The sequence below is a fragment of the Somniosus microcephalus genome, chromosome 5, assembly GCF_052327205.1.
Source record: "Somniosus microcephalus isolate GS21.2 chromosome 5, FLI_Smic_1.0, whole genome shotgun sequence".
NCBI lineage: Eukaryota > Metazoa > Chordata > Chondrichthyes > Squaliformes > Somniosidae > Somniosus > Somniosus microcephalus.
In genome coordinates, this window is record NC_140991.1 from 321,784,332 (window position 1) to 321,796,767 (window position 12,436).

Here is a 12,436-nt window from a genome sequence, read left to right on the forward strand (position 1 = left end):
CCTGACTTGTGCCTTGTAGATGGTGGAAAGGCTTTGGGGAGTCAGGAAGTGAGACACTCGCTGCAGAATACCCAGCCTCTGACCTGCTATTGTAGCCACAGTATTTATGTGGCTGGTCCAGTTAAGTTTCTGGTCAATGGTGACCTCCAGGATGTTGATGGTGGGGGATTCGGCGATGGTAATACCGTTGAATGTCAAGGGGAGGTGGTTAGACTCTCGCTTGTTGGAGATAGTCATTGCCTGGCACTTGTGTGGCGTGAATGTTACCTACCACTTATCAGTCCAAGCCTGAACGTCATCCAGGTCTTGTTGCAGTTGGAGTGAGACCCACCACTACACTACTTGCATAAAATCATTTTTAAAGCTTGCTACTCATTCATAAAACTAATACTTCTGTGTATTTTAATCGCTCCACCATTGGCGGCCGTGCCTTCAGCTGCCTGGGCCCTAAGCTCTGGGACTCCCTCCCTAAACCTCTCCGCCTCTCTATCCTCCTTTAAGACGCTCCTTAAAAACAACGTTCCCTTTAAGTTGCAGGACCACGCAGCACTCCAGGGACCCACGCAGCCGGCTTTTCAATGAAGAAACCGCGCATGGGCGGTATTTTGAATGGCCCGCACAGCCCCTTAAAGGGGCTGTGTGGCACCAAAAAAAATTTGAGGGAACATTACTTGAAACTTACCTCTTTGACCAAGCTTTTGGTCACCTGTCCTAATATCTCCTTATGAGGCTTGATGTCAAATTTTGTCGGATTTATGCTCCTGTGAGACGCCTTGGGACGTTTTACTACGTTAAAGGCGCTGTATAAATACAAGTTGTTGTTGTTCTTTGACAACCATCAGCATAACGTTACACATGTCCAAACTAGACCGAGGTATGTAATATGTGGGGGGACGTCCTGAGGTAAGGAACTTCTGGGTAAAGGCTAACTGGACTGTATCAGAGATCACATTGCCCGGCAAAGCTCCTGATTGATCCTTTCTTTCCCAATGAAAACGCTGCTCCCAGAATATTCTCTCCAGTGTGCAACTTCCATTGAAAGCTCAAGGAAATTAGTTACATGGGAGTAGAACCGTGTGAAGCTGGAGTTTCCAGTGTTTGCTCCGGCCTAGCCTGTGAGAAGTCTTTATTTTTTTGTTACGTCGTGATGCGGAGCCAGTAGCAGCAGGAACGCCACTCCTGGCTCCACAGGGCTCTCGAGAGCCACAGCCCACACTGGCTTCCTTCCCGTGCTCCGCGCTCTCCCTCCTCCCCTCCCCGGACTTACCCGAGGGCCGCTGCCAGTGTGGCAGACAGCCCACATTGGCCCCGCGGAGGCTGCCACGCTGCCTCTAGAGGCATGTCAGGCGCTAACAGCTCACCACGATTATTATAATAAGGCCCGGGGGTCAATCTCTCGTGATCCACGACCTTCGTCTTTGGGCGCAGGGAGCGTTCCCTGTGCCTGGCTGGTGTCCAAAAACAGACCTGAGTGACATTCTCGGCCAGATGGTATCATTGATGATGAAAATCAGCTCCTGATTTAACTATACATATTTTAGTTTGACTAAGGGAGTGCTGCATTGTCAGGGGTGCCGTCTTTTGTGAATGAGACGTTAAACCGAGAAACCATCTGCCGATTGACATGGACAAAAAAGATCCCATCAGCTATTTAAAGAAGAGTAGGGAGTCCTCCTCTTGCCCTGGCCAACATTTCTCTCGCAATAACACCCAACAAAAAAAATTATCAATTTGTATTTGTGGGATCTTACTGTGCGCAAATTGGCTGTTGAGTTTGCTTCAGAACAACAAAAGGGATTAATTGGTTGAGAGGTACTTTGGGATGTCCTGAGTGTATGATACGTTGCCAGATAAATGCAAGTGCTTTCTGTAATACTTACCTGTTTTTCAAATGATCTGGCTAACATTTCTGCTGTTGTCCTTTAAGGTGCCATGGCAAATGGAGAAAGTTACGACAACTACCAGAATTACTTTGATAATGGGTCTTACAGCGACTACAGAAATTACAGCTTTAATTATGATGACTATAGCCATATGTGCGAGAAAGATGATGTCAGACAGTTTGCAAAATATTTCTTGCCACCATTCTATGCAGTCACGCTAATAATTGGGCTTGCTGGGAACTCCCTGGTGGTGGCCGTTTACGCCTACTACAAGAGGATCAAATCAAAAACAGACTTGTACATCATGAACATGGCCATCGCCGACTTGCTGCTTCTCATCACCTTTCCCTTCTGGGCCGTCTACGCAGTCCACGGATGGGTATTAGGGAAAGCCATGTGCAAAATCTGCTCCGCTCTGTTCCTCATGAATTTCAGTGCCAGCATGCTCTTCTTAGCCTGCATCAGTGTTGACCGCTACTACGCCATCTCCAAGGCAGCAAGTCCGCCCACCGTAGGAAGCAAGGGCAAGCTGGTGTGCTTGTGCGTCTGGCTGGCCACCATCCTGCTGAGTGTCCCCGATTTCATTTTCACCTCAGTACACGAAACAGAAATCAGGCCTCTGTGCATCCCCCTTTTCCCTTCACACATGGCCAAGTCAGCCAAGGCAACGGTCCAGATCTTCGAGATCCTGCTGGCGTTTGTAATCCCGTCCTTGGTCATGCTGTACTGTTACTCCGCAGTGGCCAGGGCGGTGTACAAAGTCCCGAATGGGAAGAAACACGGGGCGTTCAGGGTGCTCCTGGCAGTCGTGGGGCTCTTCTTCCTGACTCAACTGCCGTATAACATCATCAAATTCTGTCGTTTGCTCGATGTGGTGCACACGCTCATAAGGGACTGCGACAGCAGCAAAAGGATCGACATTGCCACACAGGTCACGGAGAGCATCGCTCTATTCCACAGCTGCCTCAACCCAATCCTGTATGCCTTCATGGGAGCGTCGTTCAAAGGCTACATTCTGAAAGCAGTCAAGGAGTACAGCTCTCGTCGCAGGCATCGGAACAGGCCCATCGCTCTAGACTGCTCCTTCAATTCTCTGTCCCAATCAGAACACACCAGCAGCTTCACCATCTAGCAATAAGGTGTGATGTTTATGGATTTCCTCTGTGTTCACCAAAGTGATCAAACTATGCTTATAATTTCCTAAATTACAAAATTAAAGATATTTATGCATGTAGTCATTTTCATAACATACAATTTGAAGAGCGCTTCTTTTAAATTGAAATGCAATGTACAGGAAACTTTTTTTTTATCCGGCACCGACGGGACCAACGTGGTGCCGGTTCATCAAAAATTCCGGATAACTGAACGCTATAGTAAAAGATACGGAGCTGAGAGCTCCGTATAAAGCAACAAACCCTGTTGCTTAGCAACAGGTTCAGAACAATGGCCACAAGTTCCAAGCGTCTCTGTAGCTTAGCAACAGTTGCAGCCACACCCTTGCACAGCAACAGATCGAGGAAGGCAAATAATAAAACTTACCTGAACCTACTCCTGAATTTTGCCGGTTAACCGAGATTTCCGGTTATTTAGGTGCCGGTAAATCGAAAGTTTCCTGTAAGGTTCTTCGTGATGGTACAGCTTTTTGAAAAATAGGTTTCCATATTTTTCTTCACACTACTCCACTCCGGGAAGCATTGCTCTTGCTGGGGTTTCGGTTCCACTGGGCACAGGTGCTCTTCACTCAACCTCCGGTGGGAGCCCAGACAGTGACCATCAGGAAGCTATTTGACTGTGGAGGGCATGACAGCTGAACCTGATCCTGTCTTTAACACAAGCACGGTGTTTTCAGTAGGACTCACCAAGTAAGGAACCCTGGTCGATTATTCCCCCATCCCTTTTCCCGCTCCTCACCCCTCCTTCCTATCCCAAGGGAATTGTGGCCAATTCCAAATATGAACTGTCTCTGACTGCGATCAACTACCCCAGCACAGTCCAGGGCAGCAACACACTCCACCATTCAGGAGCTTTACACTTTGATTTTTTAATTAAGAAATAATTATGATAAATACAATTCCCCAAACCAGCCCGTCCCACCTCCCTCCAAGTCAGCTGAAGGAACAGACAGGTTATTGAGCTGAATGCCTCCTGAACTGTATCACGAGGTTCCTGAGGAACACCATCAGGTGGGCAGGAGGTGGCAACCTGCAGGAAACCCTATTTAAAGTAATTTCCTGCTCGCCCTATCTTTGATCCAGGCTGATTTTTGCACCGTGTTGTGATTCATTATCTCACATCATCACCTACCTCGGTACATAGTTTCAAGGTGATGTTTTACCTTCCGGTAACTTCGGATTTAAAAAAGAAAGGGGGAATAATTCGGTTGCTTTGCGCCTCTCGTTAGTGCCCCGAGGGGTGGCGCTAACGAGGGGCGCAAATCAACTAGTGTCCCAGTGTGATGCCGCTAACACCTCCCGTGAAATTCAGCGGGAGGGTAGCGGCGGCGGCATCGCCCTGCGGCGCCTCCAGTGATTACATCATCACCGTGCGCAGCAAACTTGGCTCGCACCCCCTGACCTACTGCCGGACATTATGTCCGACAGGGTCAGGGCGGCGATAATTAAAGGGCAGGTGCCGGGTGGCCATTTTTTTGGGGGCCGCCTGCCAGCACCTGTCCCCTCTGGCCTCCTCAGGCGGGGTGCCGGCCGCGATCGGTCAGTCCGGCATTCCTCCTCGAGTGCCGGGCTCTTTTCCCGGCACCTCGCTCCCCGGTGGTCCAGTAGGGCCCCGGTGCGCACTGCGCTAGGCCCCTCCCCTTTAATCAGGGGAGGCAGGCCGGTAATACCGCAGCGCCCCGGCGAAGTTATCGCCCCAAAAGGGGGCGCGAGACAACTTTCCCCCCAAAGACTTGCATTTCTGTAGCGCCTTTCACGACCTCAGGACATCCCAAAGCGCTTTACAGCCAATGAAGTACTTTTTGAAGTGTAGTCACTGTTGTAATGTAGGAAACGCAGCAGCCAATTTGCGCATAGCAAGCTCCCACAAACAGCAATGTGATAATGACCTGATAATCTGCGTTATGAATCTTATGATCCATGAAGAAAGACTCATGAAATAACACTGGATGGCCAGCTGGTGGCGCCATCCAAGGAGTATAAATACTCGGGTGTGGGCCCAGCTTCTCCAGGACATTTTGTAAACAGGAACTAGTGAAAGATAACTAGACCTCCATGTTTTGAAACAAGTTGATTAAAGCCTTCCTTTATACTCGAACCAAGTGCGTAGTGAGTTTTATTATGTCAATCTGTTTTAGCGATGTTGATTGAGGGATAAATATTGACCCAGGACATTTTGAAGTTAATGCCAGCTGCGCATTTTAACAGTGGTTGCTTTTTTGTACAATTACACAAAATCAGGCTCCTTTTCTTAAAAATATCTTTTTGTTCAATATACAAAGTGGCATAATTTACCCCTCCCCCCTCCCAAATTACAGACCTGGCTTGGAAAGAGTTTACGTAAAGACTTGAACATAACTTCAGAAATAAATCGAAGCCACCAATGTTCTGGGGGAGCCGCCAATAGGGTTAACTTGTTGCTGCACCGCACACAGCACACACAGGTGCAGATACAGAAGATGCTGCCTGTCTCCTGGAGCAGCGCACGTCTTGAGCACAGGAGTGTGCGGTGCCCTACTCCCAACGCCCGCGTCTGAACAGCTCATTGATCATTCAATTAACAGCTGCTGGCAACTGCGCAGATTCGGGGAGTCACGGACGATCCCTTTAATTCCAGCATTGCACATTCAATTCCCGGAAAGCCTGATCTTCTATATTCACTTCTCAGATCATGTGCACCCTGAGGTACATAAGAATTAGGAGCAGGAGTCAGCCATACGGCCCCTCGAGCCTGCTCCGCCATTCAATAAGATCATGGCTGATCTTCGACCTCAACTCCACTTTCCCGCCCGATCCCCATATCCCTCGATTCCCCGAGAGTCCAAAAATCTATCGATCTCAGCCTTGAATATCCTCAACGATTCAGCATCCACAGCCCTCTGGGGCAGAGAATACCAAAGATCCACCACCCTCTGAGTGAAGAAATTCCTCCTCATCTCAGTCCTAAATGGCCGACCCCTTATCCTGAGACTGTGACCCCTGGTTCTAGACTCTCCAGCCAGGGGAAACAGCCTCTCAGCATCGACCCTGTCAATCCCCCTCAGAATCTTGTATGTTTCAATGAGATCACCGCTCATTCTTCTAAACTCCAGAGAGTATCGGCCCAATCTACTCAATCTCTCCTCATAGGACAACCCTCTCATCCCCGGAATCAATCAAGGTAAGATTTTCTCCTGATGCTATTCCTTCTGTGTCCTCGCCTCTTCTTTCCATCTCAGTCCTTCTCTCACAGCACTATAGCTGCTTTCACTGATAGGTTTACTACGATTTCAATACTTTTTCCTGTTTGCTGTATATTGTCACAGGTTGGTCTGATCATGACTTATAGCACACGTCATTTCATTGTTCGTAATACATACTGATTCTCAATGTAATACAATCTGCCAACCGCCCACCCCACCCCACCCCATCCCAAATATTTGTGGCTAAATTTGTGGCTTTTAGTTCACCGGCATTAAACATTTACCACATCTTTAACCAAGATCACAGAATCTTACAGCACAGAAGGCCATTCGGCCCATCGTGCCTGTGCAAGCTCTTTGAAAGAGCTCTTCAATTAGTCCCGCTTCCACCCACCCCCCACCCCGCTCTTTCCCCAATAGAATCATAGAGTGCAGAGACATCAAGCTAATAAATATCTTTTCAGGAACAGGACTAAAGGGCTGTGAGGGAAAGTATCGAGAACGTTAAACGCTGCATGAAAGATGGTCATTTATAAGCTGTTGGGCTTTTGGGAAATCCCACGTCACTGAAGGTAACTGGTTTCATTACAATAAAAATCACGTACAGAATATTCCATCTCTTCTCCATCAGCGACAGTATTGCTGTAAAACAGCACAGGAGGCCATTCAGCCCATCGTGTCTCTACTCTGTGAAAGAGGTCAGAACATACAACCTGGTATTCAAAGGGGCAATTAACCACAGGACTGCCTATTTCCACATGGGGGTAATTGGCATGAAAATGACTGGCCAGCTCGATGTCTGCCTCCAAACATTTAACAGGCAGATTAGAACATAAGAACATAAGAAATAGGAGCAGGAGTCGGCCATTCGGCCCCTCGAGCCTGCTCCGCCATTCAATAAGATCACGGCTGATCTTCTACCTCATCTCCACTTTCCTGCCCGATCTCCATCTCCCTGTTCCTTTAATATCCAAGACTGATTGATGAGAGTATTGGACCCTCTACCACCAACAGCAGGGTCCAGCCTCAATGGCTTTGTGCCAGTTTCCACAAAGTCCTGATCAGTCAGTCAAGGTCCACCACTGCTCTCAGGGGTAACGCACAACACACAGAGCTGAGCTGAATGTTGGATTCAGGAGAATGTGGAACTCGCTACCACAGGGAGTGGTTGAAGCGAATAGTATAGATGCATTTAAGGGGAGGCTGGATAAACGCATGGGGGAGAAGGGAATAGAAGGTTCTGCTGATAGAGTTAGATAAGGAAGGACGGGAGGGGTTGAGTGAACCATAAATGCCAGCATTGACTGGTTGGGCTGAATGGCCAGTTTCTGTGCTGTGTATCCTGTGTAATTCTATGTCGCACTCACCACTGCTCCACCACTTCTTGCCATCGATCACATAGCTTGCTCCCTCCTGGCGAATGCTACATTCAATACCCGTGGCATCACTGGAGGCCACATCTGGCTCTAAGATGTGCATAAAGAAAATAAATGGTCAGAAACAAGAAAGACTTGCATTTCTATAGCGCCTTTCACAACCACCGGACGTCCCAAAGCACTTTATAGCCAATGAAGTACTTTTGAAGTGTAGTCACTGTTGTAATGTAGGAAACGTGGCATCCAATTTGCGCACAGCAAGCTCCCACAAACAGCAATGTGATAATGACCAGATAATCTGTTTTTGTTAAGTTGGTTGAGGGATAACCCAGGACACCTCCCCTGCTCTTCTTCGAAATAGTGTCGTGGGGTCTTTTACGTCCACCTGAGGGAGCAGATGGGGCCTCGGATTAATGTCTCATGTGAAAGACGGCACCTCCGACAGCACCGTGGAGTGGGACTTGAACCCACAACCTTCTGACTCAGAGGCAGGTGTGCTGCCAACTGAGCCACAGCTGACACTAAGGAAGCCAAAGACACCATTTCCAGATGAACAGCAGCCATTAAAAATAGGGGCAGGGGGAGTCTCGGCCACCAGCAGCTCAAATCCTTCGAGCTCGCACTGCCCAAAATTTTTCGACCATTTGGCCAAGGGTAGCACATGTCCGAATGTCCAAATTGGCACTGGTCACCTTGCCAGCTCTGTGAACCCTTAAAACCAGGCAGCTTTGTAGTCAGATAATACTGACCAATATGAGAAACAACAACAACAACTTGTATTTATATAGCGCCTTCAACATAGTAAAACGTCCCAAGGCGCTTCACAGGAGCGATTATAGAACAAAATTTGACACCGAGCCACATAAGGAGATATTAGGACAGGTGACCAAAAGCTTGGTCAAAGATGTAGGTTTTAAGGAGCGTCTTAAAGGAGGAGAGAGAGGTGGAGAGGTTTAGGCAGGGAATCCCAGAGCTCAGGGCCCCGGCAGCTGAAGGCACAGAAACTGGGGATGTTCAAGAGGCCAGAATTGGAGGAGCACAGATATCTCGGGGGGGTTGTGGGGCTGGAGGTTACAGAGATAGAGAGGGGCGAAGCCATGGAGGGATTTGAAAACAAGGATGAGAATTTTAAAATTGCACAACTAAAACCTAATGGAGTAGTTTAAACACAGCCAATACCAGTCATGCAGAAACAGGAATGGATTTCTCCAAGAAGCAGGGGCTCCAGCCATTGCTTCTTCTGCTCTTCAGTCCCATACAAGTGCAGCACCTCCATGTTCCCCGTGTCTACAAGACAAGTAAAAGCAGACGCATTATCAGATGGAAAACGGAATGATGTTGCAATCTAATTCTAAGAACATAAGAATTAGGAGCAGGAGTCGGCCACCCGGCCCCTCGAGCCTGCTCCACCATTCAATAAGATCATGGCTGATCTTTGACCTCATCTCCACTTTCCCCCCCGATCTCCATATCTCTCGATTCCCTTAATATCTAAACATCTATCGATCTCAGTCTTGAATATAATCAATGACTCAGCATCCACAGCCCTCTGGGGCAGAGAATTCCAAAGATTCGCAAACCTCTGAGTGAAGAAATTCCTCCTCATCTCAATCTTAATTCTATCGCCTCTGTTACGATGCTGTGTTAAAATGACCAGTTTAGACATCCCCCTGTGGACCAGCTGGTCAGTTGGAGGGGCTCATGCAATTGTTCTCAGTGACCCTAAGCTGGGCATGAAGTGCTTACCCGTCTTCACCGACACGCGATTACACCAATGCTCTCCTAACTGGCCTACCATCCCGCCACAAACTTCAGCTCATCTAAAACTCTGCTGCCCCTAGCCCGTCAACACCAGGTCCCGCTCACTCATCACCCCAGAGCTTGCTGACCTACACTGGCTCCCAGTCCGCTAATGGCTCAGGTTTAAAATTCTCATCCCTCCATTTAAATCCCTTCAGAAACCCCACCCACCTCCACGCCCCACCCTACTCCACTTCACCCCACCACTGGCGGCCAGAATTCACTCCCTGGACCTCGTTGCCTCTCCACCTCCCTCTCCTCCTTTAAGCCCACTTCTCTGGCCAAGCTTTTGGTCACACCCCCTCCTAATAGCTCAACATCTAATTCTTTTTTCCTCACATCACTGTGAAGTGCCTTGGGATGTTTCTTCCCTGCCAAAAACATTATATAACTGCAAGATGTTTTTGTAGACTTTCCTTCCCATTTAAGTCTCGTGGTTCCTAAGCCAACATTATTGTGGGAGGGTGTCAATTTGTTAAACAATTGAAAGAAACCTGCATTATGGTGCTTGTGCCGTCAGTGCTGGCAATCTACCTGGAGCCTGGCAGTTGAAAACCTCTGGAGCAAAGAAGCATTTTCCAGTTTCTTCAGCAATGAACGCGTAATCCAATTGGGTCAGGCCACTGACTGCTGGCAGAAAAAGGTTCCAAAGGCCCACGGCTCTCGCTCTGCGCTGCCAGAAACAGTAAACAAGAAAATGATTCAAACCCTGAAACATATCCTAGAACGATGCAGCACAGGAGGAGGCCATTCGGCCCATTGTGCCGGCTCTTTGAAAGAGCTCTCCAATTAGTCCCACTCCCCCCTGCTCTTTCCCCACAACCCTGCACATTTTTCCCCTTCAAGTATTTCTCCAATTCCCTTTTGAAAGTTACTATTGAATCTGCTTCCACCGCCCTTTCAGGCAGCGCGTTCCAGATCACAACAACTCACTGCGTAAAAAATGTTTCCTCATGTCGCCTCTGGTTCGTTTGCCAATCACCTTAAATCTGTGTCCTCTGGTTACCGACCCTCCTGCCACCGGAAACAGTTTCTCCTTATTTACTCGATCAAAACCCTTCATGATTTTGAACACTTCTATCAAATCTCCCCTTGGTCTGGTCTCTCCACGTAACCTAAGTCTTTCATCCCCTGGTGCCATTCTATACCGGCTGGAAAGGTTCATCTTGATCACTGGTACACTGCGTCACTGACGTGGGTCTCAGTGAGACAAGGGCACAAGTGAAAGAGTTATCATTCGGCTGGTGTGGTAATCGCTCCCAGAAACCGCTGAGTTGCAGATTGCTGGAGAATTTCCACTAGATTGAAAGGGGAAAATTTGTGAAGTGCTGACAGTCATCAGGAGAGAATCACTGAATGCTGGGAAGGTCCCGCTACAACATTGGAAACAAACTAATGTGGTGCCCATATTCAAGAAAGTGGATTAACGTAATCTGGCCAACTACTGACCCATCAATCTTACGTCAACATCTGGTAAAAGGACAGAATCGATCATCAGGAGCCAACTTGAGGACTAAACTAATAAAATAATCTGCAGAATACCAGTCAACGGGGCCTCAGGTGGGGAAAGTTCTTGGCTGACCAACCTCCTCGACATGTGTTTTTGAGAATGTGACATTTGAGGTGGTGTATCTGGACTTCCAAAAATCCTGCGATAAAGTTCCTCATGAAAGGCTGGTATTGAAACTGAGAGCAGTAAGAATTCGGAGTAAAACCTAGATGTGGAAAAGGACTGGCTGAAAACGAGGGAGAAATGGGTATTTGTGGGGAAAGTGGGGGGAGGGAGTATTGAGTAAATGCCCCAGGGATCAGAGCTGTCCTTCATTCTGCCAGGGCCATTCACACTTCATCTAGAGCCATCCTTTGATCCTTGAATACCTCTCAATGTCTCTCAATAATCTCTCCTGCTTTCTATCCTATCACTGACCTTCCCTTTTGTCCTTTCATCCCCTCCCCCTTTTCCCAGCCCCCACTTGCTTTAAAATCTATCCCTTTTCCTGCTTTTTTCCAGTTCTGACGAAGGGTCTTCGACCTGAAACGTTAACTCTGTTTCTCTCTCCACGGATGTTGCCTGGCCTGCTGAGTTTCTCCAGCGTTTTCTGTTGTTATTTCGGATTTCCAGCATCTGCAGTATTTTGCTATCGTATCAGTGCTGGGGCCCCTGCACGTGTCCTTGACTTAAGCCGTATCACTGGGGACGATACAACTGCTTGCCTTTTTTTAATTATTGTTCTAATTCAGGGGGTTGTTATCCGAGGCCACTTTCTCAGCGTAGCTTAGCAACCAACTGAGACAAGTACTGGCCTTTGCATGGTGTGGAGCACAGGGGTGGGGACTTTAAAAGAACATTTTGACCCATTTTCCAAGAACAAAATGAACACTGTGCTTGAAATGTCAAGGCTGCTTTTTTTCCTACTTCTTATATTTGGAAGCAGCCCTTTGGCTGTTTATCAGAAACGTGTGACTGGGGAGCAGTGTTGCAGTAAAATGTCAATGAGTGCAAACGTCCACTAACAGGGAAACGCCAGAGCACGTTGTCCTCACTTCCAAAAGGCGTTTGATAAAGTGCCAAATAATAGGCTTACCAGCAAAGTTGAAGCCCATGGAATAAAAGGGACAGTGGCAGCATGGATATTAAATTGACTAAGTGACAAGAAACAGAGCGTAGTGTTGAGCGGTTGTTTTTCGGACTGGAGGAAGGTATACAGTGGTGTTCCCCAGGGGTCGGTTCAAGATGGTTGCAAACACTTCAGCCTTGACTTTTGCCCTCACGTGCTGGGTTCCGCCATCGCTAAGGATGGGGATGTTCATGGAGCCTCCTCCTCCCACTACTTGTTTAAGTTCTCCCACTCCTCTGCTCTTTCCCCATAGCCCTGCAAATTTCTCCTGAAATTTATAGGCAAATTCAACAAGATTACCCACAAAAAAAGTCTGTGAACATGTATAACGCCAGTAAGAACATGGCCAAAAATTGAGTTATTTCTAGTTACATCTTTCAAAACTTTAGAAAATCCATGACCACT

The 12,436-nt window shown here is 47.8% G+C and overlaps 2 protein-coding genes across 2 annotated transcripts in view; one reads left to right on the forward strand and one right to left on the reverse strand.

Moving 5' to 3' along the window:
• LOC147117919 (atypical chemokine receptor 4-like) overlaps nucleotides 1-5,153 on the forward strand; it is a 30,013-nt gene extending 24,860 nt beyond the window's left edge. The window contains exon 2 of the mRNA XM_085989327.1: nucleotides 1,928-5,153. Within this exon, the coding sequence (XP_085845453.1) occupies nucleotides 1,933-3,015 (1,083 nt within the window). The 5' untranslated portion in view covers nucleotides 1,928-1,932 and the 3' untranslated portion in view covers nucleotides 3,016-5,153. The remainder of the gene's footprint in view (nucleotides 1-1,927) is intronic.
• The window catches only part of acad11 (acyl-CoA dehydrogenase family, member 11), a 168,708-nt gene that overhangs the window by 100,927 nt on the left and 55,345 nt on the right, over nucleotides 1-12,436 (reverse strand). Inside the window, exons 11-13 of the mRNA XM_085989325.1 lie at nucleotides 9,948-10,086; nucleotides 8,793-8,900; nucleotides 7,605-7,703 (exon numbers count right to left, since the gene is read on the reverse strand). Of these exons, the coding sequence (XP_085845451.1) occupies nucleotides 7,605-7,703; nucleotides 8,793-8,900; nucleotides 9,948-10,086 (346 nt within the window). The remainder of the gene's footprint in view (nucleotides 1-7,604; nucleotides 7,704-8,792; nucleotides 8,901-9,947; nucleotides 10,087-12,436) is intronic.